At 36.9% G+C, this 26,344-nt stretch overlaps 1 protein-coding gene across 5 annotated transcripts in view; it reads left to right on the forward strand.

Annotated features, from left to right (window-relative positions):
* C1H8orf34 (chromosome 1 C8orf34 homolog) overlaps positions 1-26,344 on the forward strand; it is a 457,453-nt gene that overhangs the window by 334,512 nt on the left and 96,597 nt on the right. For all 5 annotated transcript variants that reach the window (XR_006353330.1, XM_043968402.1, XM_043968396.1 and 2 more), the window contains one exon: positions 13,557-13,630. Coding sequence is in view for 4 of the 5 variants with exons in the window: in XM_043968402.1 (XP_043824337.1) it covers positions 13,557-13,630 (74 nt within the window). In the remaining variant the exon portion in view is untranslated. The remainder of the gene's footprint in view (positions 1-13,556; positions 13,631-26,344) is intronic.

Here is a 26,344-nt window from a genome sequence, read left to right on the forward strand (position 1 = left end):
CCCCTGTAAATTTATTAGGTCGTGATCTCCTTTGCAAGCTTAGAGCAACCATATCTTGTGCTCCAGATGGGGCTGTCTCCTTACAATTGCCAGAGGATACTGTTCATTTATTACCAATTTTACTTACAGAAGCTCAAGGAACAGCAGGGGAGGTATCCAAAATCCCCTCTGACATTCCTGAGTCTTTATGGGCCTCATCCCCTAATGAGGTGGGGCTCCTTAAGTCTGCCATGCCTGTTACCTTTAAAGTTAAGGGGGGACCACCCCCCTCCATTCCACAGTATCCATTGTCTAGGGAAGCAATAGAAGGGATCACCCCTATAATTGAGGCTTTGAAAAGCCAGGGTATTATTATTCCATGTCATCACTCTCCATGCAATACTCCCATTTTGCCAGTTAAAAAACCCAAGCCTGGGCCAGATGGTAAACCTGTTTATCGCTTTGTGCAAGATCTTAGAGCGATTAATAATTATGTTATTCCTAGACATTCTATAGTCGCAAATCCGGCTATGATAATTTCCTCAATTCCCTATGAATCTACATGTTTCACAGTGGTAGACCTTTGCTCTGCCTTTTTCTCCATACCAGTACATGAGGACTTCCAATATTTATTTGCTTTTACCTGGAAAAATAGACAGTGGACCTGGACTAGACTCCCACAGGGATTTGTAGACAGTCCCACATTATTTTCCCAAATTTTACAGCAGGATCTGGCCTCTATTACCTTTAAGGGCTCCACACTAGTACAATATGTAGATGACTTACTTTTGGCCTCTCCTAATGCTGAAATTTGTCAGGAAGATAGCCGTCACTTACTGCTGGAGCTGCACAAGAGAGGACACAAGGTTTCCAAGACAAAGGTACAATGGTGTTTGCCCCAGGTAGAATATTTAGGATTTATTTTGGCTGCTGGAACTCGCTCTGTCTCTTCTAAGAGAGTCCAGGCCATTCAACAACTCTCTGCCCCCACTACTAAGAGGCAGTTGAGAGCCATTCTGGGAGCAGCTGGGTACTGTAGACAATGGATACCCTCTTTTGGTGAAATTACTAAACCCCTCATAGCTCTTACAAAAAGTTCTGTTCCAGACAGTTTACAGTTGGATCCCCAGCATCTCTCAGCCATAAAAGAATTAAAACGGGCCTTGTTATCAGCACCTGCCCTAGGACTGCCAGATTATAGTAAGCCTTTCACTCTCTTTGTGCATGAACAAAGGGGGGTGGCTTCTGGAGTCCTGACTCAGTCACTGGGGCCTAACCAACGTCCTATAGCCTACTATTCAATTCAGCTGGACCCTGTAGCGGCTGGAGCGCCACCTTGCCTTAGAGCAGTGGCGGCCACAGCGCTTTTGGTAGAAAAAGCCTCTGATTTGGTCCTAGGTAACCCTCTAACTGTGCAATGCCCTCACGAAGTGGAGGCTCTCTTACTACGTCACAGGACACAAGCCTTTTCAGATCAAAGGCTGGCTAAGTATGAAATAACCCTGTTAGGTAATGAGAATATCACTTTAAAACGCTGCACAGTTCTTAATCCAGCAACACTACTCCCTAACTTACCATTCTCGGGGGAACCGTTGCATGACTGTGCTTCTTTAGTTGATATGGCTGAAAAACCCCGTGATGATCTTTTTGATACACCTTTAGAAAATCCTGATCTTGTCCTCTATACAGATGGTTCCTCATTTATGAGAGAGGGAACCCGTTTTACTGGAGCTGCTGTAGTTTCTGATTATGACACCCTCTGGGCAGCTTCTCTGCCTTCCCATTTTAGTGCACAGGCTGCTGAACTTGTGGCTCTTACACAGGCCTGTAATATAGCTAAAGATAAGAGTGCCACCATTTTTACTGACTCGAAATATGGCTTTGGCATATGCCACTTTATTGGTATGATTTGGCGTCAACGAGGCTTTCTAACATCCTCGGGCAAGGCTATTGCCAATGGGGACCTTATCAAGGACCTCTTAGATGCCCTAAAACTGCCTTCTTCCCTAGCCGTTGTACATTGCCCTGCCCACACAGGGAATAGTGATCCTGTTTCAAAGGGAAATGCACGAGCCGATTCTGCAGCCAAGCTTGCTGCATTAGAAGCTCCTGAACATGTATTTAACCTTTCACCTTCTGAGGATATTCCTTCCAACCTAACCTATGACGATTCTGAAGTAGAAAAGTGGAAAAAGAAATTTAAGGCGAAACAGATCAATGGCATCTGGGTGTCTCCGGAAGGTAAGCCATTTCTTCCCCGGAAATTCTACCACCAGGTATGCCTCTCTGTTCACAGAAAAGGCCATTTTGGTACACAAGGCATTGTAGACTCTATTAAGAGAACCTGGATAGCACCAGGTGTGACTAATACAGCATCTCGAATCTGCTCGGGCTGCTCCACATGTCAGTCTTATAATCAGTATGCTTTTAAGGTCAAAGCTTATGGAGGGCGTCCTCTAGCATATACACCTTTTGAGCACTTACAAATTGATTATATTACTATGCCAAAAGCAGGACATTATAAATTTTGCCTTGTTATAGTTGATCAGCTCACTCGGTGGGTGGAGGCCTTTCCCAGCCCCCGAGCCACAGCTGCCTTTGTTGCCAAAATTCTTCTTAAAGAGATAGTACCTCGTTTTGGCCCACCAGCCCGCATCGATTCTGACAAAGGCACACATTTCACTGATTCGATTTTATCCCAAATCTACTCTTTCTTGGGAGTGACTCCAAAATTCCACACGCCCTACCATCCACAAAGTTCAGGCCAAGTCGAACGTATGAATAAAGAGCTTAAGAGTATGATTGGCAAATTATGTACTGAAACCCATTTGAAATGGCCTGATGTTCTACCATTGGCATTATTCTATCTACGAAGTAGACCAAGAGGAGAACTTCATATATCTCCTTATGAAATGCTTTTTGGTCACCCTCCTATCCAAGCTAAAACTTTTTCCCCAGTTTATACATCACTGGTGGGAGGTGATACTTCTGTTGCTTCCTATATACAGGAATTACAGACCAGGCTACGTGAACTCCATGAGGCAGGAGCTGTGGTCCAGGCAGGACCATTAGACTTTTCATTGCATAACTTCAACCCAGGAGATAAAATATATGTAAAGAATTTTCAGAGAACCAGTGGAACTCAACCTGCCTGGGAAGGACCTTTTCAGGTATTATTGACAACTCCTACCGCCATTAAAATTGGTGAAAAAGACTCATGGATTCATTGCTCTCATATAAAGCCTGCACCATTCATAGGTGAAGAGATTTCAGATAGACCTGAGGTAGACGCTAAAGAGGTAAAAACCCTAACGATAGCAACTGTTAAAGAGCAAAGAAAGTTCAGAGGAAACAGGAAGTTCCCATTTAAGAATCCCACTGATCAGTTAAATGCTTTGGGACTCAGTCTTCGTAAAGTATCAGGAGACGGAAATTGCCTTTTTAGGGCTTTAGCAGACCAGCTAGAAGGTCACTGTAGAAATCATCTCAGACACAGACAAGAAGCTGCTTCTTATATGATTAACCATAGACAAGAGTTTGAGTCTTTTATAGTAAATGACTCCCCTTTTGAAGAATATGTTGATGAATTAAAGAAATTTGGAAAGTGGGGAGGAAATGATACAATTGTAGCATTTGCTAAGCAGCATCAGCTGAATGTTGTGGTTCATCAATTAAATCAGCCTTTATTGAAAATCAGTGGCACAGACAAAACTGATGCTACAGAACTCCACATTTTCTACCATAAAGAACATTATGACAGCATTAGAAAGATCAATGACAATTCAGAAACCCCTGCCACTTTGGCATGCAGAGAATTGGGGAACCAGTTAAAACAATGTGGCATACCCCAAACTCTAGCAGCTTAAATACCTTATAATTTAACAAGCATTTCCTTCTACAGGCAAAAGCACTGAAGTACATGGCCTAGTTTTCTGGCCTACCTCAACTATTTTTTTTTAATTAATTTTTGGGTTTTTTTTGTTTTTGTTTTGACTTTTGAAAGGCACTGAAAAGACCTGGAATTGACTGCACCTTTAAGTTCTTTAAGAGCACAAAAGGGTGCTTAGCGAATCTTTTGCTTTTTATTTTTTATTTTTGGTTTTGCTTTGGTTTTTTTTTACTTTTGTTTCTTTTGCTTTTCTTTAAAACTAAATTTTGTAAACTAAGTGATTATTCAAAGACATTTTAAGTATATGCTGTGGGTGAGGCTATCGGGCCTCAGAAGCTACCAGAATTCTTCTTTTTTTTTATTTACTCTTTCTTTTTGAGAGAACCATGAGTTCTAATGAGTTTTGTTTTATTTATTTATTTTTCTCCTTTCTCTTGTATGTTGTTCTGTTTAACTAAAAAGTACCAGAAATTGCTTGATACCTCACTGAAAACATTGAATATTGAATCTTGCTAATTGAAGTCTTATTTCTTTTTGATGAATTAATCACCACTTTAAGTATCTGCTACTGTTATACCAGAGAATTCATGTATAAGATGATGTGGTCTACTTGCTAAAAGAAGATTATGTAATAATGTCTAAAAGAAGATTATGTAACAATGTCTAATATAATCAGCTATTTACATTCGTTTATTATTTATATGTCATTATACTCTGGGTATGGTTTGGAATTATTGTATATATCACTAATATATTCTCAGTTATGCAGCATAGCACACATTTTTACCATCATATTGTCTTTGGTGAAATTAATGAGATTTCAGAAATATGGAAACTTATCATTTCAGAGACTAACTTGCTGTGAACTCTGACGCAGGCCCTGGAGAGAATATATGTGCAACAAAAGGAGAGACAGGTATACGTAAGTCCATGGTTTGCTTATGATGGTGACTATGTAGAGCACAATTACTAGGCACAGTCCAGTATTCATCCTCTCTCCCTCCTAATTTAACCTAATTTAACTGAACTTATTTATCTTTTTATCTCACTCAGTTGAATTCACCTGTGGCCTAGCACAATCACTGGCTGTCTCAGAACCATGAGATATGGTATGATAACCTTTCCATAACATTTTCAGGTGTCATGAACACATACTAAATTTGGCTTTGATCCAGACACATGGTGGTAAAAAGTGTTACACATTGCATAACTACCTCAACCCTCTATTACAAGTCTAACCATATAAAGGAGGGAATGTAATGGAATTTATTAATTTGATCATTGACAATGCTATGCTAAGGTTTTAAAAATACAGCAATTCAAACAGTTAAAGAAGATAATCCAGCTTTCCAGACCAGAGTCCAGAATCCAGTTTTCCAGACCAGAATCCAGTTTCCTCCTGATGACATCTTACCACTTCAAGAAGACAAGAGAACTCAGAGACTTTATATGAACTGTTTTGCTTTATTAGCTTTTACTATCTCCTTTCTGTTATATACTATCTGTAACATGTACTCTCTGCAGAGGCTCTCCCTTTGCAAGACTAATGTCAAAGCGTCGGTTCATGAGGAAAAAAAAAATCGCCCCTCTGGACAAAACTTTCCTCTCTTCCTTTTCTGTATTGTTGTTCGCATATTATTAGTCAGCAAAAGTTATTATATTCTTTTTACTGTTCCATCAAGGAAACATTCCGTTTCTTGAGGAAGCAAAGGGGGGAAATGTGGTAAAATATGAAAGTTTTTAACAGTCGGTTAGGATAAGTGAAAGACGCCAGTTTTTCAAGGACCACCCTTTTGGGGAGGAGATGAACAGTCTGCCTGCTGCGCATGTCAGACTGCCTGCCGGGTACAGTCCGCCTGCTGCGCATGTCAGACTGCCTGCCAGGTACAGTGCGCCTGCTGCGCATGTCAGACTGCCTGCCGGGTTTTTTTTTGACTTCCGGGGTGGAGAGAACGGGAGTAGCCTTTTTTGCCGGCTTGGCGGGACTCCGGGCGGCGCGGCACAGACGGTCTGACTCACTCCAAAGGTGGCCTAAATCGGTTTGGTGAGTTTTTATAAGGAATATAGACAGCCTAGATTTAAGACGATTTGTACTGTATTTCTGTTTTCCTATCCTTCTAATCAACAACACCTTATATACAATAAAGGCTCTATCTAGAAAACCAGAAGCTTCTTCCATTTACTAGTCTGGGAGATGAATTAAGGGAAGGGTTAAGTAGGGGAGATTTATGATCTAATATCCAATTTTAAATCTCACAACCTCTAAGGTCATTTCCAGCTTTAAATCTGTGGTCCTAATTTCCTTAACTACATAGGCTTCTCAATGGACAAGCACTTACTTGCAAATTCATCTACAATATAGGTTTATTAATGTTTAAAAAGTATAGAGAAGAGATCATGCTTATATAGCAAAATTCTTAAGTCAACTTTACAGAACAAGGCTGATTCCATTTCCCTCACGATTCTAGTCTACCTCTAAAGGGGTGGAGTGATTCTTTTTTTGTTTGTTTGTTTTGTTTTGTTGTTTTGTGGGGCAATGAGGGTTAAGTGACTTGCTCAGGGTCACACAGCTAGTAAGTGTCAAGTGTCTGAGGCCAGATTTGAACTCAGGTCCTCCTGAATCCAGGGCCAGGTGCTTTATCCAAGTGCCACCTATCTGCCCCTGGAGTGATTCTTTTTTTAATGCTACTCGCTCAAGCCAAAATTATGACGTGTTACTATTAATGCCAATGATTAGCTTCCCAATTTCATTAAACCAATTAACCTCAATTAGTTTTGGCAAGGGAATATTTACTGTGAAGCTATAGGAAAAACGAAAGTACAAATATTCATTGCCCTTACCATCTCATTCTTTGGAGAGAATAGGCTCAAACTTAAAGTAGGGTCAACACAACATTCATCCCATTAAGTTAAATGTAATGCAAATAAAATTTCATGTGTCAATGTGTACATTTTTCTTCCCTGAAGAGCCAGTTGTTAAATATTCACCAGCACACCCCTTTATAAAAACAATTACATATTGCTCCTTGATTACCAGGTGGCCCTGGTGAGGAGATGAAGGACTCAAACCTCTTTCCCAACTGAGGAATTAATCTTGCCTTATCACTTGAACATGTGTAGGAAAGAGACCATTATTTTATTTTATGTCAAGTAATACCTTTTAAATGCCCAGTAGTGCCTTGGCAACACGGCCAATCAAAAGACTCCACTTTACCACCTGATTTATGGATTGGAACCAATTACAGAATGTAGATGCATGCTACAAAATCCAAGTGGGCATTGTTTCAGCTCAGCATACTGCACATGTTCACAAGACTAAGTCGTCTCTTACACCCTTGTAATATGTATGCTCTGGGGCCCACTCTCTTAAAGTCAGATTGGTCATACCTTTTTTTCAGTTTCTCTGATACCCTAATTAATTTGTGCGTGTGTCATTTTGTGCCATTGGCTCAAGCCCCACTGTCAATGTTCTTTCATTTTTAGGGAGCCATTTTAGTGAGACTAGCACCAGAGTTCCATTTAACCACTTAATATTAACATTGATGTTTTTAAAAGGAGATATTTACTACAAAGATATAGAAAGAACAAACACCCAAGCATTTTCTTCAGCAACTCAGGGCCATAATCCTCCCTATACCACCTCAGTTGTGGGTGGGAGAGTGATTAGAGAGGGATTTAGTTTCATAACTTAGCTCAGTTCCTATATAGCACTGGTCAAAACAAATTCATTTCCAAAAGCAGGCTTGTTCCTGGATGAGTCCTTTCACTGGACTGTGACCTAGGAGTTCATTGCCAAAGATTGCTTGTTGCTTTTGGGGGCTTCAGTGCTAGGCCAGCTCTGACACTTGGGTGGTCACTAAAGCAGAGATGCCCTTTTGAATGCCTCCAAAATCAATCAAAGAGGCTCTATTTCACTATGTAGGTTAGCTGAGCAGAACTATTTACTGGATGTCTATGTATCCATGCATAATGCAGTGTTTCCAACCCACTTCTCTTATACATCACAGTGATTTTCCTGGAGACAGTGTCCTCCACATGGAGAGATGTTACTTGATTCCTAGAGTTCTCAATGTGGCAATAACAAGGTGGAGTTTGTGCAAGTGTCAGACTCCCATTCCTTTTATATAATTAATACTTTAGGTTTTATAGAGATTTTCTACGAACATTTAATCCTCACAACCACCCTGTGAAGTTAGTATTTTTACTCTCTTTTTCAGATCAGGAAGCTGCCTGGGAGACATGTAATGTGAAAAGGCTTGTCCAAGACCAAACAAGTGACAGTGTTCTTTCCATTAGACTCCATTCTTTCTCAAAAGAAAAGGAAGGTCAAGGAAAAGATAATAATAATTAAAATGATCAAAGCCATTATAGCATAAAGTCATGGTGACATGACTTTCCTTGACAATTAGGCTCAGGTTTTGTTTTGTTTTAATTTAGAGAGTGGCCAGAGGAATGGATTATTTCCTAAAAGCACATTTGCCAGAACTCAGGTGAAAAAGGAATGGAAAAAGAGAATAAATGAAAAAAAAAATTTTTGTAATTACTTAAATTACAAACTGGAGACAAGAAAACAAACATTATTTTTATAGCTAATAATAGCTACTGAATTCTAAGTAGGACAGAAAACCAAACTAAATTTCAAATTTAACAAAAAATACATTACTAAACTCTAAAGATAGCTTTAGGATTGCACTTTGCTGGTGAGAATGGTGATGATAAGACTGTCAGCTCCTTGAGGGCAGGAACTATCTTTTGCCCCTTTTTCTATCCCATTCCTTAGTTTTGTATTTGGCATATAATAGGTGCTAAACAAATATGCATTCATTGATTGGATGACTTATTTACAGGAAGGTACAAAAAAACCCCATTTTACTACAATGTCAAAGAAAAAGATGTATTAAATAAAAATAACAAGGGCAGCTGAAATTTACACAATAATTTGTGGTTTACAAAGTGCTTACAACCAGTATATCTCTTTAGTCCAGAGCAACCCTTTGAAATAGGGAGAGGGCAGTATTCTCTGTTATAAACATGACAAAAATCACTGTCTTAGAAGAGATATGGTACTAGATCAGGTAATGAAAAAAATATATATATAGTACTTTAAGTTTTGCTAAGCACTTTACAGACATTGTGTAGATACCGGCTTTTCCATATAAAAAAAGTCATATATAAAAGTCTTAGTGCAATTTTAAACTATTACATTTAAAGCTGTTAATCTTTAATAGTTTAAAGCAGTATTCTCAAACTCAAATAGAAATGGGGGATGCTAATTCCTACAAAGGGATCCCCACCGGCCACATATTGACAGTTTTAAAATGTAATATTATCTATGTTTTATTATATTTTAATTTTTGTTAAATATTTCCCAATCACATTTGAATCTGTTTAGGGCTGCACTCAGAAGTCTTGTGGGCTTTGTGTTTGAAATCTCTGGCTTAAAACTCCAAGACTTTTTGGACATACTTGTATCTCTTTGGGGCAGCTAGGTGAATAGAGAGTGAATCGAGAGCAGGGCCTAGACTCTGGAAGACCTAAGTTCAAATCCAACTTCAGACACTTACTAGCTGGGTGACTCTGGGCAAGTCACCTAACCGTGTGTACCTCAGTTTCTTGATTAGTAAAATGAGTTGAAGAAGGGAATGAAAAACCACTCCAGTATCTTTGCCAAGAAAATCCCAAATGGTGTCACGGAGAGTCAGACATGACTGAAACGACTGAAAAACAAGTATATCTCTTTGAGAATCACAACAACCTTAGGAGGTAGATTCTGCAAGTATTGTCATCCTCATTTTATAGACAAAGAAAATAGAGGGTAAGTGACTTGTTAGACCAGGTATCCCTGACTACAAGTCCAGCACTCATCTGTACTGTTGTCAACTTACTTAAAAGGTGGCTATCTAGTCTTTGCTTGAATTCCTAAAGGTGATGAAGTCTACTACCCATTAAAGTGGCCCATTCCTTGTTTGGAATTGTTTATTTGTTAAGAAAACTTTTATTTACTTCAAATCTAAGTTTGCATCTTTGCAATTTCTCACCACTTTTCTTAATTCTATCCTCTGGGACCAAGCAGAAAAAGATCCACTACCTCTTCCATGTGGCAGCCCTTCAAATATGCAGACACCTCTTAAATTTCCTCTTAAGTCTTCTCTTTTCCAAGCTAAAGATCCCCAATTCAAATACTCCTCAAATGACCAGATCTCAAGGTGCTTCACTATTGTTGTCAGTGCCTTTCCTAAAATGTGACTCCCAGAAGTAAATGTACTATCCCATATGTGGTCTGACCTAGGAAAGGTACTTCCCTCATACTGGACTCTCTGCTTCTCCTGATGCAGAAAGGTAGGGTTCCAGGAGCCTCAGGACACAAACTAATAGACAGTAAGGTCATTGGGCTAAAGAGTGGCATAATGAAGATTTAAATGTATGTCTTCTTAGGTTCTTCACCCAGCCGCATGCTGTTGAGAGATTCATTCTGATCTGCTTCACATTGGATTTTAGCCTCAAAAGTCAGGTCAATTCCACAAACAAGATTAAAATATCCAGTATAGTGTTGTTTGTTCCACTTTTAAAAAGTCTTCCTCTTTACAGCCAATGCTTGCTTGGAAGAATTCCCATCCCTTTACTGGCTGGAATAAAGGTCTATATGGTCTCATTATGAATTTTCTGTTCCCTATCTTTGTTGTTGTTGTTGTGTATTTTATTATTGAAATCCATTCCAACTTGATATCTTTATTTACTATTGGGGAAATGGGCCAAATTATCACCCTCATCCCCCTTCCACTAGAACATGAATTCTGGCTCTAGTGACATGGAACTCTTATAGGGGAGCTTCCACCTTATCTTGCCTGGAACCTTGCTAATGCTGACATGTTCCACTCCATTCTTAGCCCCTAAGTGAGCTTTCCAAATGTGTCTTTTCTTCTCCCATTAGAATGTAAACTGCTTGAGAGCAAGGACTTCTCTAGCTTGCTTATATTTATGTCCTCTATACTTAGTATAGTGTATAGTATAGTATAGTATAGTATAGTGTAGCACATAGAAATGCTTAATACTTTTTTCATTCATTCATTCACTTATCTATAACTTCAAAATATAGATAATTCTCTAAAGATAAGGTGGTTTTCCTAGAATCATGGACTAACTGGAAATCTATTTTTATTTCTAGATATACTCTAGTAACTTTGAATTTTCAAATTAAATCCCTTAGGATAAACTCAATGGTTTTTACATAGTGATGATAGATGGAATAGACTGCCCCTTTTCCTGGCATTATTGTCACACAACAGGAGGCACTGTCTTCTGGGTACCTCCCCACCCCTCCTTCCCAAACTGAATTTGCATTGGACATAAGAAGTCATAGTTCAAAATCTGATGAAAAGCCCTTATAAAGGGCATAGTCCAGCTGGCTCATAAGACCTAGCAAAAATAGTCAAAATTGGTTGTATCTCTTTATGGTTAAAAAAAATCAATACAATATTCCCTATACTATTTAATTGTATGAATTGTCACCTCCTCGAAATTTTTCCAATTCAATTCAACATATATTTGCTAGAATTTATTATGTATAATGTTTCATGCTAAGTGCTGAGACTCTCCATCTCTCTTAAAATAAAGTTCACTGTGGGGCAGCTAGGTGGCGCAGTGGATAGAGCACCGGCCCTGCAGTCAGGAGTACCTGAGTTCAAATCCGGCCTCAGACACTTGACACTTACTAGCTGTGTGACCCTGGGCAAGTCACTTAACCCCAATTGCCTCACTAAAAAAAAAAAATAAATAAAGCTCTCTGAACTTGGACCAAACAAAGTTGCTGGTTAACATGGCAAAAGAAACATGCACATGCATACACATGTACATAAACATATATACACTCATGTATGCATATTTTACATTCTGAATTATAAATAAGACTTGATAATTGCTTGGCTAATATGGACCAAAAAAAATTTTTCTATTTTGTTTAGTTTTGCTTTGCTGCATTTATTTAATTTCAGCTCTATTTACCTCCCCTTAAAATGTTAAATATAAAAATAAGTAGGGGTAGCTAGGTGGCACAGTAGATAAAGTACTAACCCTGGATTCAGGAAGACCTGAGTTCAAATCCAGCTTCAGACACTTGACACTTACTAGCTGTGTGACCTTGGGCAAGTCACTTAACCCTCATTGCTCTGCCCCCCCCCAAAAAAAAAAACACAAAGTAATTTTTTAGAATTTTTTTATAAGCATCTTTTGGCTAAATGAATACAATAATTAAACATTTAGAGCATCTATGATTTCACTAGTTGCACCCTTTCCATTAATTCAGAGAAAAAAGACAGCCTACACTAGATTTGGTATCAGATGACCTGGGTTCAAAATCTAACTTCTGTTTATTAGCTGGGACATCTTGGATAAGTCTCTTATTATAACTGGACTTCTTTTTCCTCTTCTGTCAAATGAGAGGGTCAGATTTCCTGACATCTAAAGTCGCTTCCAGACTTAAACCCACAATTTTATAATCCTTCTATACCTTAGATGACATTACGTGATTATGATCTTAAACATTAAAGAACATTTCCTTACACAAAGCAGAACACATAAAGAGGATTCTCTAAGAAATCATCAATCTATTTTGAACGGCTTGCTTTTTAAAAAAACATATAATAAATCCAACATGTTACTTTCAAACTATTTTACTTGTCTGCTTCCTTCTAACTTCTTTATGTTCTCTTCTATGTATTTTAAAAAAATGTTTCAATGACCTGCTTTTATTTTGAGTAGGGAAACATAAGTATTCCACAACCACCTTCCATTAAATATGTGATCTAAAGAAAATGGGAAAAAGCACCTTATAACAAATTAGAATAATCCAGCAAAATAAATCCATACAATAACTGTATGGCATATATTTGCCATACAGAAGCATATATATGCCTCTATACCTAGTATCCACTACTTCTTTGTCAGGAGGTAGAAGATAACATACTTTACCATGGAAACCCTGGAAACATGAATGGTCATAGCTTTGATTAGAGTTGTTTGTTACTGGTTTTGCTCACCGTACACTGAGCCAATTCATACTTCCCAGGATTTGCTGAAATAATTTCTTTTGTCACTTCTAAAAGTTCAATAATATTTTATTACATTCAATAGATTTATTAGCCATTCCTAAATTGTCTTTAAGAGACAATCAAAAGTCACCCCTTAAAATCACATTATTTTCCCCTTTCTCCCACCCCACCCCCAAATTAATCCCTTCTTCAGTATCAGGAATTTTGATAAGGATAATCATTTGGGGCTAATGTTCTTGAAAGAAAACACACTCCACCCATTGGTCAGCTTTTGAGGGGCAAGGTTTTCCTAATTTTTTTAGTCTGATCTCCAAAAACTTATCCATCATTCTCCTTGTTCTCAGAGGAGTACAAAATTGGGAGTGTCTCAGAGTGTGTCAACAATCACAGCTTTTAAAAAATGAGGGTCTTCTCCATTCCACTAAGAGGCATTGGAGTTGGACTTGTGTGGAAGAAATTTATCTAGTTAGCCTCAAATTATCATGCAATCTCACCATAATTTTTCAACAAGTTGCTATGGTTGATTTAACATCCTGCACACTGACAAGTGTATATTTACCAGCAGGCTAATTATCCTTATAAATTATAACTATAGTTATTCTAGTAAATTATAAACATATTTTATTCATTTCTTCTTATAGAAACAGATTCTTTATGTGCAACGGAAGCAATGGAGGATGATGAATTTGAAAGTGCTTCTCAAATAATAGGACCTGTAAGTATTTCAATGCATCTCTGTCTATATAATGAAGAATAGTTACAGACTCTGTAGCAAACTGAACATTATTCTTTAAATGCTAAAGTGAATAGGATGATTTAATTATCTGTGAATGCAAGAGGGGCTCTGTTCCAATTAAGGAACATTTGAAAATATGTGTGGCTCACAACACAATATTACATATATTTTGGCAACTTTTAAAGATAATTAGTCATTTCTTTTGACTATATTTTAAACTCCTCTTGTGCAGAGGCTCCACATCTTAGTCATATTTATTTCAATAAAGAATGTTTTAGTTAAATTCAAATAAAGGGGAAGAAAAGAGGATGGAAATAAATCCTTTTCTTCCCAGACACTCTCTCTTCAATGAGTCTTCATGCTACTTTTCTCTCCTTTTCTCAAAACCCTTTTCCATATCACTAACTCTATGAGTCACTTAGGTATGGATGTACTCTAGGGCATTGTCCTGGACCCCCTATTTTTTTTCCTAGATGGTCTTTCAGTATTTTCCTCATCTCCAGATGGTTCATTTATCCCTTCTCTGCTGATGATTCTGAAATCTACCTAAGAATCTCTAAACATTTCTGCATATTCACATTTTCAACTGCATGCTGTCTTCTTCCCTAGGTTTGCATCGTTAAAAAAAAAAAGTCATTCCCATAGCTTCAAAATCTTCAGTTTCATCCCACCATGTATTAGTGATTCCAAAGGGGTTGGATATCTCTGCTTTTACTGAGCAATTATTCTTAACTTGAATCTATTTACACCTAAGAAATTTGTGAATAGATTTCAAGGGTCCATGTACTTGGATGAAGAAAAATACATCTCTTTTTCACTAATCTAAGCCTGAAATTTAGAATTCCCTTCAATTATGAGTACATGTAACAAACATTATTCTGGAAAGGAATCCATAGGTTTCATCAGACTGTCAAAAGGGTCCATGAAACACACAAAAAGGTTAATCATTTTTGAGTTCAAGTTTCTACTTAAGTTTGCCTATTATTCACACACAAATGCACATACACAATTATGACTTTCTTTTTGAAAATTTTCTCCTATAAATTCTTCATGCTTTCTATGAATCTTGCTTTTCTTTAACTGATATAATCGTATTGTATCTTTCTGAGAAATTATGTAGAGACAGTTTTCTTCCTCTCCTTCTAATTTTATTTTAAAGCCCTGCTAACCAAATTCCTTCATGTTATTTTCTTATACAAGGTAGACCAAAGATAGCACAGAGAGATGGGAATTGGAACCAGCCAAAGAGCTGCCATAACTAACAAAATATTGTTTAATGAGTACCTGAAAAATATTGTTTAATATTAACCTGGCAGGGAACCTAGGATCACCGGCCCTGGAGTCAGGAGGACCTGAGTACAAATCCAGCCTCAGACACTTAACACTTACTAGATGTGTGACCCTGGGCAAGTCACTTAACCCCAATTGCCTCACCAAAAAAAAAAAATTATAATATTAACCTGGCAAAAGCTTCTAGTGACATATCACAAAGGCCTATTCAATCCCCTAATGCACTTAATGTTGTTCAGTGATTTGAACAAAGTAATAGCATCAATCACTGCTTTCTTTCCCAGATATTCCCAGTCTTGTTCTCTAATCATGAGTTCTAGAATTGTTCACATTAGAATTCAAGTTGACCATTCACTTAATTTCTTTTTTTTTTTTTTTTGGTTTTCATTCCCTTAATTTCCATCCACAAGTCTCTTAGTATTTGTATTTTTTTTAAAGAGACTAAATGAATTTAATATCATTATCCTGAGTCCAGCTATTTCCAGGTGGTAACTGCTTTACTAGGAGATTTAACTTGGATTAGAGATTCATTTTCCTTAGGTTACAGAGATTACTTTTGCAGATATGGAATTCCTCCAGCTTGCTGCTCTACCACTCCCTGTGATGGTGAATTGGAAAGTTAAGAAGGAAAGTGGTTGCTTTATCTAAATCTTGATGCTGAATTTGAACAGGACATATTTTTTTTTTGCTTTCGTGCAGTAAAGAGAGAAAAAAAAAACTTCAAAGCAAACTGAGTCATGTCCTGCAAAAATATAAACATGCTACAAATGCTGAAAATCATTTAGTATGGTTTCCAACACATGCTGTCTCTATTTACTAACTTTCCATGTTGACTATCAGATATTAGTGAGTGGGTAACTGTCTGGGACATTTTCTCCATTGGCTTAATTTGTTTTTGGATTTTTTCCCCTACATATATGTGTGTTTGTTATAAATGAGATAATTAAAAGTCTTTCAAGTTAGATTTTTAGAAATTTGAGAATAAGCAAGCCTTTGATTTTGGCACTCCCTTCTTTTCTACCATCCTTTCAATCCTGTGTTCTGGAATTTTTCCTTGGCACCCCTGCAGACTGTGCCTATTAAAGTTGGACTGAATGTAAATCCTTTTAATAAAAATGAACAACAACTGCCCTAAAAAAAAGGCTGACAATTTATTCCAAGCAGGAGACATTGCTTGTGACCTTTCAGTTTCTTGAATTCAGTAAATAAAAATTCCTCAATGATTCTCAACCTTTTCGTGTATTATGGAAGCTTAGAATTAGAAAGGACTTAAAGTTTGTCTAGGCCAACATGCTATGTGAAACACAATTCCCTTCCATGCTATCCAACCCAAATAGTTGTCCAAACTCTTCTTGAATGCCACCAATGGTGGCAAACTTTACCTAATGGGTCAGATCATTTAATTTGAGGATAGCCCTAGTTTTTAGGAAGTTTTTCTATTGAACCAAAATCTATCTTCTTGTAACTTCCAGCAATTAGTCTTTGCTCTTCTCTCTGAGACCAAGCAGAGTTAATATAACTCTCTTCTACTACTATTCAGTAGCCCTCCAAATATGCGAAATCTATGATTATGGAGCACATTTCAAAATTTCTGAAATGACATCTAGAGTTTCATTCAGAGCTACAAAAGCAAATCATACTGTTCTTATTATCTTCATCAGTTTTAAATTTCTGTTTGAGTGTGTCTGCTAAGTAGATGGGAAAAGGAAGAGGGGGGAAGGCCTGGTGATGGGGGTGTGCCATGATACAAAACCCCTCCATTTGTACTGTAATCAACCATCTGTTATGTGTAGTACTCACATAGAATGGGTAGACCCTAACTCCCACACTAACACTAGTGATTAAATACTTACCAGAATAGATGATATTCATACATTGCTTTGGGGCAGCTAGATGTTGCAGTGGATAGAGAACAGGGCCTGGAGTCAGAGAGACTATTGTTCTGGAGTTCCAATCCACCCTCAGACAATTACTAGCTGTGTGATCTTGAATAAGTCACTTAACCCTATTTGCCTCAGTTTCCTAATATGTAAAATGAATTGGAGAAGGAAATGTCAAATCATTCTGCTATCTTTGCCAAGAAAACCCCAAATGAATTCACAAAGAGTCTGACAAGACTAAAAAATGACTGAACAACGAGAACAGTAAACTGCTTTAGAATTTATAAAACACTTCACATTCATTATCTCATTTATTTCTCACAACTCTATGAAATAGGAAAGGCAAAGCAAGTGTTTACTGTTCCCATTTAAAGATCAAGAAATGGGGCAGCTAGGTGGTGCAGTGGATAGAGCACCGGTCTTGGAGTCAGGAGTACCTGAGCTCAAATACAGCCTCAGACACTTTACACTTACTAGCTGTGTGACCCTGGGCAAGTCACTTAACCCCAACTGTCCCACTAAAAAAAAAAAAAGAAGAAGAAGAAGATCAAGAAATTTAGGTTTACAGAAATTAGGTGACTTACTTGAGATAAGAGAACTAATAATCAGCAGAATTGAAAACTGGACCCATATATCTTAGGGCCAGTGTTCTTTCCTACATTTCAACAGGCTCCCAACATGATTCAGAAAAATAAAGGCAACATATAAGTTGACAAACATATTTTTCAAAAATGCTATGAAGTTTTAGAATTTTGTATAATTTTTTACTTGGATGTTATGTGATGTGAGAAAGTACATGATAGTAACCCTCTCTGGAGTGTAAACATTTTGATAGCAAAAACTACTTAATTTTTGTCTTTAAATTTCAGTATTTTTTCATTGCTTTATATATATTTATTGAATTATTTTATTAAATTGTATATTTCATTGAGAAATAGAGAAGAACCTTAGCAGGACAATAGATAAAGAAACTGGAGAGTGTACATACATACACACACACACACACATATATATTTACCTTTAAATAGTATATATACATATGTATCCTTTTACTTTATATGCACATACATACATACATTTTTTAAATCATAAAATTATTTTATTATTTTCCAGTTACATATAGAGATAGTTTTCAACATTTGTTTTCGTAAGATTTCTAGCTCCAAATTTTTCTCCCTCCCTTTCTTCCCTCCCCCTCCCTAAGACAGAAAGCAATCTGACATAGGTTATATATGTACAATCACATTAAACATATTCCTGCATTAGTCATGAAAGAAGAATCAGAACACAAGGGAAAAACATCAAAAAAAGAAAAAAAAAGTAAAAAGAGTATGGTTCAATCTGCATCCAGATTCCACAGTTCCTTTTTCTGAATGTGGAGAGTATTTTTCATCATGAATTCTTTGGAATCATCTTGGATCTTTGTGTTGCTGAGTAAAGTCTATCACAGTTGATCTTCAAACCATGTTGTTGATACTGTGTACAATGTTATCCTGGTTCTGCTCATTTTACTCAGCATCAATCCATGTAAGTCTTTCTAGGTTTTTCTGAAATTCATATGCTTATCCTTTCTTATACCACAATAATATTCCATTATATTCATATACCACAACTTGTTTAGCCATTCTCCAATTGATGGCCACCCCCTCATTTTCCAAATCTTTGCCACCACAAAAAGAACAGCTATAAATATTTTTGTACATCTAGGTCCTTTTCCCTTTTTTATGATCTCTTTGGGATATAGACCTAATAGTGGTATTTCTGGGTCAAAGGGTATGCACAGTTTTATAGCCCTTTGGGCATAGTTCTAAATTGTTTTCTAGAATGGTTGGATCAGTTCACAACTCTACCAACAATGCATTAGTGTATTAGTGCTCCAATTTTTCCACAGCTTCTCCAACATTAATTTTTTCCCTTTTTTGTCACATTAGCCAATCTGATAGGTGTGAAGTAGTACCTCAGAGTTGTTTTAATTTGTATTTCTCTAATCAATAGTGATTTAGAGCATTTTTTCATTTGGCAATAGATTTGATTTCTTCATCTGAAAACTGCCTGTTCATATCTTTTGACCATTTCTCAATTGGGGAATGACTGGCATTGATATAAATTTGATTTCATTGCCTATATATTTTAGAAATGAGGCCTTCATCAGAAACTCTGGTTGTAAAAATTGTTTACCAGCCATACATACATTTTTAAAAATCACTTCACCTGAAATGAAAATATAATAGAATTGTTCACAAGATGTGATATCTAAATGGCTAAAAGCTATTCAGTGATATACTTGGTATATCACTAAAGGGAAATATTTTGAGTTGAATTGGCTATAGATGAATTATATGAGCCAGGATAACTTTAATTGTTGGCTTATTCACAGTACCTCTGTGTGTATATTAATATCTATATCTATTTATATGTACATATGCATGTATACATATGTAAATGTATGCATATATATTAAACGTATACATATGAATATGGAAACATAGATTATATATGCATAACATGTAAAAGAAGTAAAAATAGGTCAAGTAATGATATGAGTTTGGTACTACTGAGTTCAATTCATAAATGAGACTTTATTAAGTGCTTACTATTTTCTAGGTAGTGTGAATGGACCAAAAATGAAGTCATGCTTGCTCATAAGGGAGCAGTATAATTTATCTTTAGCTAATTCACTTCACAATATTTTGCATTGAGCTTCCAAGTCTGTTACTGAGCTACTTTTAGTCATTTTGATAACATGCATGCTGAACAATTCTATTCCATTTTCATTTTAAAGTGAAGTGCCTTTAACCAACTGGTGTAAACAAGAGTGGATCAGGTAGTTGGTTTCTAAATTAGTCCTATTACCACCTTTCAGAATCAATCATTCAGTTGCTATGACTTTAAAGACATTTTTCCTGAAGTTGAACTTAATCTAATTAATTTCACAAAATAATTTGTAAAATTTTTGTGTGCATTTTAAAATTTATTTTTGTTTTGTTTTGTTCCAGACCAAGTGAGTCTATTGGTGTAGGAAGCACCTAATATTGAAATTCTATCAATTGTTGCAAATTAGCAACTCTTCGTTTACTTAGAGTCTTGGAGAAGAATTATTGGTGGCACTGAGAGTTTAAATGATTTATCCATAAACACAAAGCCAGTATGTCAAAAACAGGACTTGAACACAGTTCTTTCTACCTTTAAGGCTGGCCTCATGTCTGCTGTCCCAAACAGTGTTTTTAAAAGTGTTTTATTTTGCTTAAATGCATGCACTTTATTTCCTGGGTTCCTGGCAGAGTTGGAGACTCATAGGATTTTAAAACTGGATGGATCTTAGTCCAATGATCTCGTTTTGCAGAAGAGGGAATGATGATCTCAAAGAGTTGAAAGGTGAGTGAGGGGAAGGAGTTAACCAAGGATAGTGGTGAAGGCCAAGGAGTCAGAAGCAAAGCCAGCAGAGGAATGAAAAATGACAAGCCTGGGTCATTCCTCAAAATGGACGTTCCAGGAGAAACTTGCTAATGAGAGAAGGGGGCCACTAGAGTGTAGGGATGTTCCAAGGTGAGAAGGCCACAGGGAATGAAAAAATGTCTGGCATGAGAAGAGAGCTGAAAAATGTTGACAAAGTCTAGAGGGTCAGAAGAGTATACAGGGTAGGAATGAAGGATGACTAACCTGGGCATTTCCTTAATATTTTTTCTTCCATTGCTATAACTACCCTCCATTCTCTCCCATCTCTCCACTCCCATAGTATGTCAGTCAACAAACTTATTAAGTACTCACTTTGTTCCAGATCTTGTGCTAAGAACAACTGATAAAAAGAAAAGAAAAAAGGAGTTCCTTTGCTCAAGGAACTTACATTCTAATGGGGGGAGAGGAAAACATGTAAAATAATATAAATCCCTCACTCATAACAAATAAATATGTCAAAAAAAAAAAAGCAGGTAGATGGCCTAGTGGATAGAGTGCCAGGCCTAAAGTCAGGAAGATTTAGGAAGATTTATCTTTCTGAATTCAAATCCATCCTCAGACCCTTATTAGTTGTGTGACCCTGGGCAAGTCATTTAATCTTGTTTCCTTAGTTTCTTCATCTATAAAATGAGCTAGAGAAGGAAATGGCAAACCACTCCAATATCTTTGCCAAGAAAACCCCCAAAGGGGTCACCAAGTGTCAGACACAAATGAAAAAAAAAATAACTGAATAACAACATGGTCAACTAAACAAATTTGCACAGGAATCATGTCAGGAAAAAATATCTCATTCTGCACCTCTGCTCTCTCACTTATTTCGGGGGTTAAAAATATACTTCATTATCAGTCTTCTGGAGTCATGATTGATTATTGTATTGATCAGCGTTCTTAAATCTTTCAAAATTGTTTTCCATTATATTATCATAATCTTTATTTAAGTCTGTATTATGTTTCTATGGACATTTCCCTCCATCTCAGATTTCTCTGAATTAATTTATTTTGTCATTTCTTATAGTTCAGATTTCATTCCATCTATCTACCATAATTAGTTGAACAATTGTCCAAGCAATGCATACTCGCTTGACATCCATTTTTTTGCTTTCTAGATTTCTTTTTTGTTTGCTATGTTTTCATTTCAAAGATTATTCCTAGCTCTAGGCTTTTCATCTAGCAGCCTTGAAAGTATGTTTTTTTATTGAATGTCCATTCCTCCTACCTTTTGTAGAATTCTACTCATTTTTCAGGGTCATATTCTTTCTTGTAAGCCATTTCAGGTTTTTAAAAAATATATCATATTACAATACTTTCTCTTTTGAAAAATATATATAATTGCATCATGGTCTTCTATAATCCTGATTTTGCATCCTTGGTATTTGAGCAGTTTTTTTTTTCCTTTGATTTCTAAGCTGTGTACTTTCATCAAAACATCCTCAGTGTTTTCCAGTTTGTAGATTCTTAGGGTAGCAAGTCAGTGGATCATTTTGTCCTATGTACTTATAGATATGTAACATTTTATTTTATTCTTTAAAGAAATGTAGAAATTGGGGTTTTTTGAGGAGTTTTTTTGGGAGCACATGGTTTTTAGGAAGTCATAATTTTTTGTCATTTTTCTTCACTCAACTTTCTGGGTTAATTGTTTTTGTTTGTTTTAACATTCCTTGCTATCTCTTGAAATCATTGAATTCTCTTGGTTTTATTCTGTTTTTACAGAGTTCACTTCTTGGGTAAGGTGCTCTAACTTCTGTTCTAAGTTATTCAACTTTTTTACAATTTCTACCTCAATATATCTAAATCCTTTAAAAAAATCTCTAGCTTCATTTCTTCCACCTAGTCTTGGAGTCCTTTCTTTTTTCTGACTTTATATTTTTATAACTGCTTTGTTCTTCTCATTTTACTTCTTGGGCTTCTCTTAATCTATAGGATTAGTTCATTGTATTCAGAATTTTTAAATATGTTTTATGTCTCTAGCCTCAGTTCTTTCATTTCCCCTGGTCCTATACCCCATACTCTTATGTGATCCTGACCCCTTTGTAGCCTGGATTCTTATGCCACTGAAGCGCTAGATGGGTTTGCTAAAACAAGACTTTGCCATCTGCAGCAACCCCTGCCTTCTGCATGGTCCCCTAGTGTCACAAGTCAGGCCACTGGCCCTGTCAGTCAGTTTTCTAGGATGTATTAAATGTGTACTATGTGCTAGATACTATGCTAAGTGCTGGAAGCTGTCTCTATTTCTTCTTGTGTGAGAATGGACTTCTGGGAGGTTCTAAACAGATGTTGGAGATCTAAAACCTTCGTTTTATTAAACCTAGGTGAAGAGTTGATCTAGCCTCTTGATGTGGCTTTGAAAGGAGTGCTGGCTTCAGGGCCTCTTGGATGATTCTCAGAACCCTGCCTATTGTTGTGGTCCTAAAGACTCTGAGGCATCAAGTGCCCTGAGTAGTCCTGTCTCTCTTTGAAATAAATTTCTTTTTTTATTGTTCATTATATGGAACAGACCAGAAAGCCTGTTTCCTTAAAATTGTTAGTCTATAACATTCAGTGTGGGTCTCCAGTGGGCCTCTGTATCCATCACTGGTTCTTTAAACTGAAATGCCAAATCAGAAGTTGGAGACTTAAAGGAGGAAAACTGCTATTTAACAAGGAATTCATTTCTGATCCCCTGCTGTGGTATCATAACATCCTGTTTTTCAAGGCTTCTATCTGCTAATGGTGAGTCTACAGGCCTGGTTTTCTGGGATTGCAATTTTTCATGCTTCCCCCATTTTCTCTTATTCCCAATTTATGAGAAAAGTATCATAAATTCAGGTCTAGTGCAGGTGTGATATTAATTAGAATGCAAATATGGATAGGAAAAGTGTAGATTAAAAAAAATGTCCATCTTTGCCAGACTCTAGTAAGAAACATTTTTTTCCCTCTGCAAGGTAGGTGTGGTGGCTAGAACTGGCAATCAACTAGGGATTTGGGGTAGAAAGGGCAAAGCTCTTTAATATATTCTTTTCTAATTTTTCAAAATATTAGGCAGATTAAATGAACTAATTTTTATAAATTCCCCTCCCTAGGCAGACTTTGCTGTGGACATGTAGTCAGCTAAGGCAGTGAGAGTATTTGGATACGGTGCCTGTTCCCAGGCTGATTGGTAATTAGTGCACTGAAATCCTCTTAGAATCAGTCTCAGGGAGCTCTAGGGAAATACATAAAAGAGGAATTCCACTGTATAAGCACTGACTGCTTGAAGCTTTGGGGAGTGTTTTGAAATCTGTTGAATTTATATGAAGTTTCACAATATGAAGGTTTACTGAAATGCATTTTATTTTACTTCTCTCCTATCAGAAATCCACAAAACATTTGCAGGCCAAACACTTGTTGTCTCTGTGGAGCACTTGACTAACCTCATTCCTCCCTTCTCAGGCTTTGCCTGGGAATTCTGTGTGTGTGTGTGTGTGTGTGTGTATGTGTGTGCACACGCACGCATATATGTGTGTTGTTTAAAATCTAAATTATAGGTTCTAATCTGCCCCCACCTCAGTCTTGGGGGTAAGCTGGCTAAAATCACTGATAAATTCAGCAAGAATTTAGGCTTTTAAGGATTTATTAAAGAGTAAAGACAACACATGGGATTCCGTAATGCCAGAAAAGTCTACCTACTTTCTATCTACTTTCCTTTCTTTCTCTGTCCACCTTTTCTCCGTCTGCCAACAAGCTGAAGTCCTGAATGAAAAGAGGCCCTCTCTTTTTCTCTGTCTCTGCTGCCACACTCAGGTTCCTGAACTAACAAAAAGATCTTCCACTGCTTCTCCCGGAAGCTCTCTGTGAAACAGGAAGCAGGGTGACACACACACAGAGCTCCAAGCTAATTGGCTGGTAGCTTTTTTTGACATGACTACAGGTGGTTCTAAAGACATAACTTCCAGACTCCAAGTCACATGCTTTCTCCTCAGGGCAGAGCTCTGATTCTCACATATGTATATCTTCCCTAATATAGATGTCTACATGAAAATATGGATATATGTATATATCTCCCCATATAAGTTATATGATGGTACTATATACACCACCCCAACCTATTCCCCACAAACACACACTTTCTGTATCAAATTAAACAGCAAAAAAGAGAGTTGTTATACCTACAACTTTGCAGTAACAAAACTAAGAAGATATTTTAAAGTGAGGCTTTAAAATACATCTTTCAATATTAACTCTTAAACCATTGTGCTTAATCTCTTTTCTTAGAACTGTAGAACCTTTTTTTGTTTTTGGTTTTGTGTGTTTTTTTAAGTGACAGTGTTTTAACGTTTGGTCCCAAGGCATGTACTGCTCTGCCTAGCATTGTACCCTGTGAAGACTATTTCTTTTCATTTTTTTTTGCATATTCAAAGAGATTTATTGATTCTTTTAAGGGCATACATTAGTGGTAGATAGTACAGAATACGAAATTCTTGAATCTGAAGCCTGTAGAAACTTGGTCTAGCTTGTTTGCTATAGCAAACATCTGACTTCCACAGTAGAAATTTTTTTGGGGGGGGTGCAGGGCAATGAGGGTTAAGTGACTTGCCCAGGGTTACACAGCTAGGAAGTGTCAAGTGTCTGAGGCCGGATTTGAACTCAGGTCCTCCTGAATCCAGGGTCAGTGCTTTATCCACTGTGCCACCTAGCTGCCCATGCAGTAGAAATTTGATGATCAACTGATATGGATAATGGATGTTCCTGAAGTTCATGATGTAATTCCTGGTCAGCTTTCATAAAGCAAACAAATTTACTCTTTAGCATTTCATCTATACACACTCACTTTGTTGGAAAATGGCTTCGTATTTGATGTAGGCATTGAAATTCTTGACCTCGCAAAGTGGTTTTTAATTCCTTGTCTTTCTTCATTTGTTGTATCTAAAACATTAGAAAGTTCAATGTTCGTGAGGCAAATGGGTCTAAATATCCTCAGTCAACTTCAGGATTCTCTTAAAGTTATGATTTCATATTTAACCACTACTTATAAAGTTATAATGTAAAAAAGGGATTAAAAATTGTTCTGCTTAGGGGGCAGCTAGGTGGCGCAGTGGATAAAGCACCGGTCCTGTATTCAGGAGAACCTGAGTTCAAATCCGGCCTCAGACACTTGACACTTGCTAGCTATGTGACCCTGGGCAAGTCACTTAATCCCCATTGCCCTGTAAAAAAAAAAAAAATGTTCTGCTTGGCTCTAGAGGCAATTGAGTGGAAACTGTAAAGAATAAAACTTAGACTTCCCATAAGGAAGGATTGCCTAACTAGCAATACTATCCAACAGTGGAATGAGTGAGTATCCTTGGGATGTAATATAGCATGTTTCCACCCATTGGAAATATTTCATGCTGTAGAGGGAATTCATTTTCAGGTATGGGTTGGACTACATTGCCACTGAGGTCTCAACATCTTAGAGATTCCATGAGTAGACCTGGTATTTAAAAAAAAAGCAACTTCACAAAGATAAATTTAAAAGTAAAAATGTCTGTGGTTTTAATTAATTCTGTCACTACAGAGAACAGTGCAATTTTTAATAGTTAAAAAGTTGTGATCTTCCTCTTATAAGTCCACAAACAAATAATGGAATAAAAAAAGGAAGGGGGAAATCATGTTCATGGTGTTAAGAATAAAAATAAGCTAACTTGTTTTCTTGTAATAAAAAGAAATTAAACAAAACAGCATTTTGTGAATGCTCATTATTGTCTCGCCAAAGAGCAATAATACACCAACAATGAATTTTTGGTCTTCAAAGATCGTGTTGACAAATTGCTGGCAGCTAATTGTTAGCAATGAATTGCCCGGCTGGAGAAGAGAGTGACTAATAAAATTTTTCCTCAAACATTAAAGGTCTTTGCCATTGATTTTTCCATCTGGCCTGTGGAATTATGCTTGGCTTTTATAGCTTTGGAAGCCAGGGAGCCAAGTCAGCTTCTTAGACCCAAATGCTACAGGAAGCTAGTTATCTATTGGAAACTCAAATCCATGAGGTTTTCCTTTTGACATTTCTGGCTTGTCGATATATATTGCATTAATGATGGAAATATTTATCCAAGTTCTTGCATATTTATAT

The sequence above is a fragment of the Dromiciops gliroides genome, chromosome 1 (assembly GCF_019393635.1).
Source record: "Dromiciops gliroides isolate mDroGli1 chromosome 1, mDroGli1.pri, whole genome shotgun sequence".
NCBI lineage: Eukaryota > Metazoa > Chordata > Mammalia > Microbiotheria > Microbiotheriidae > Dromiciops > Dromiciops gliroides.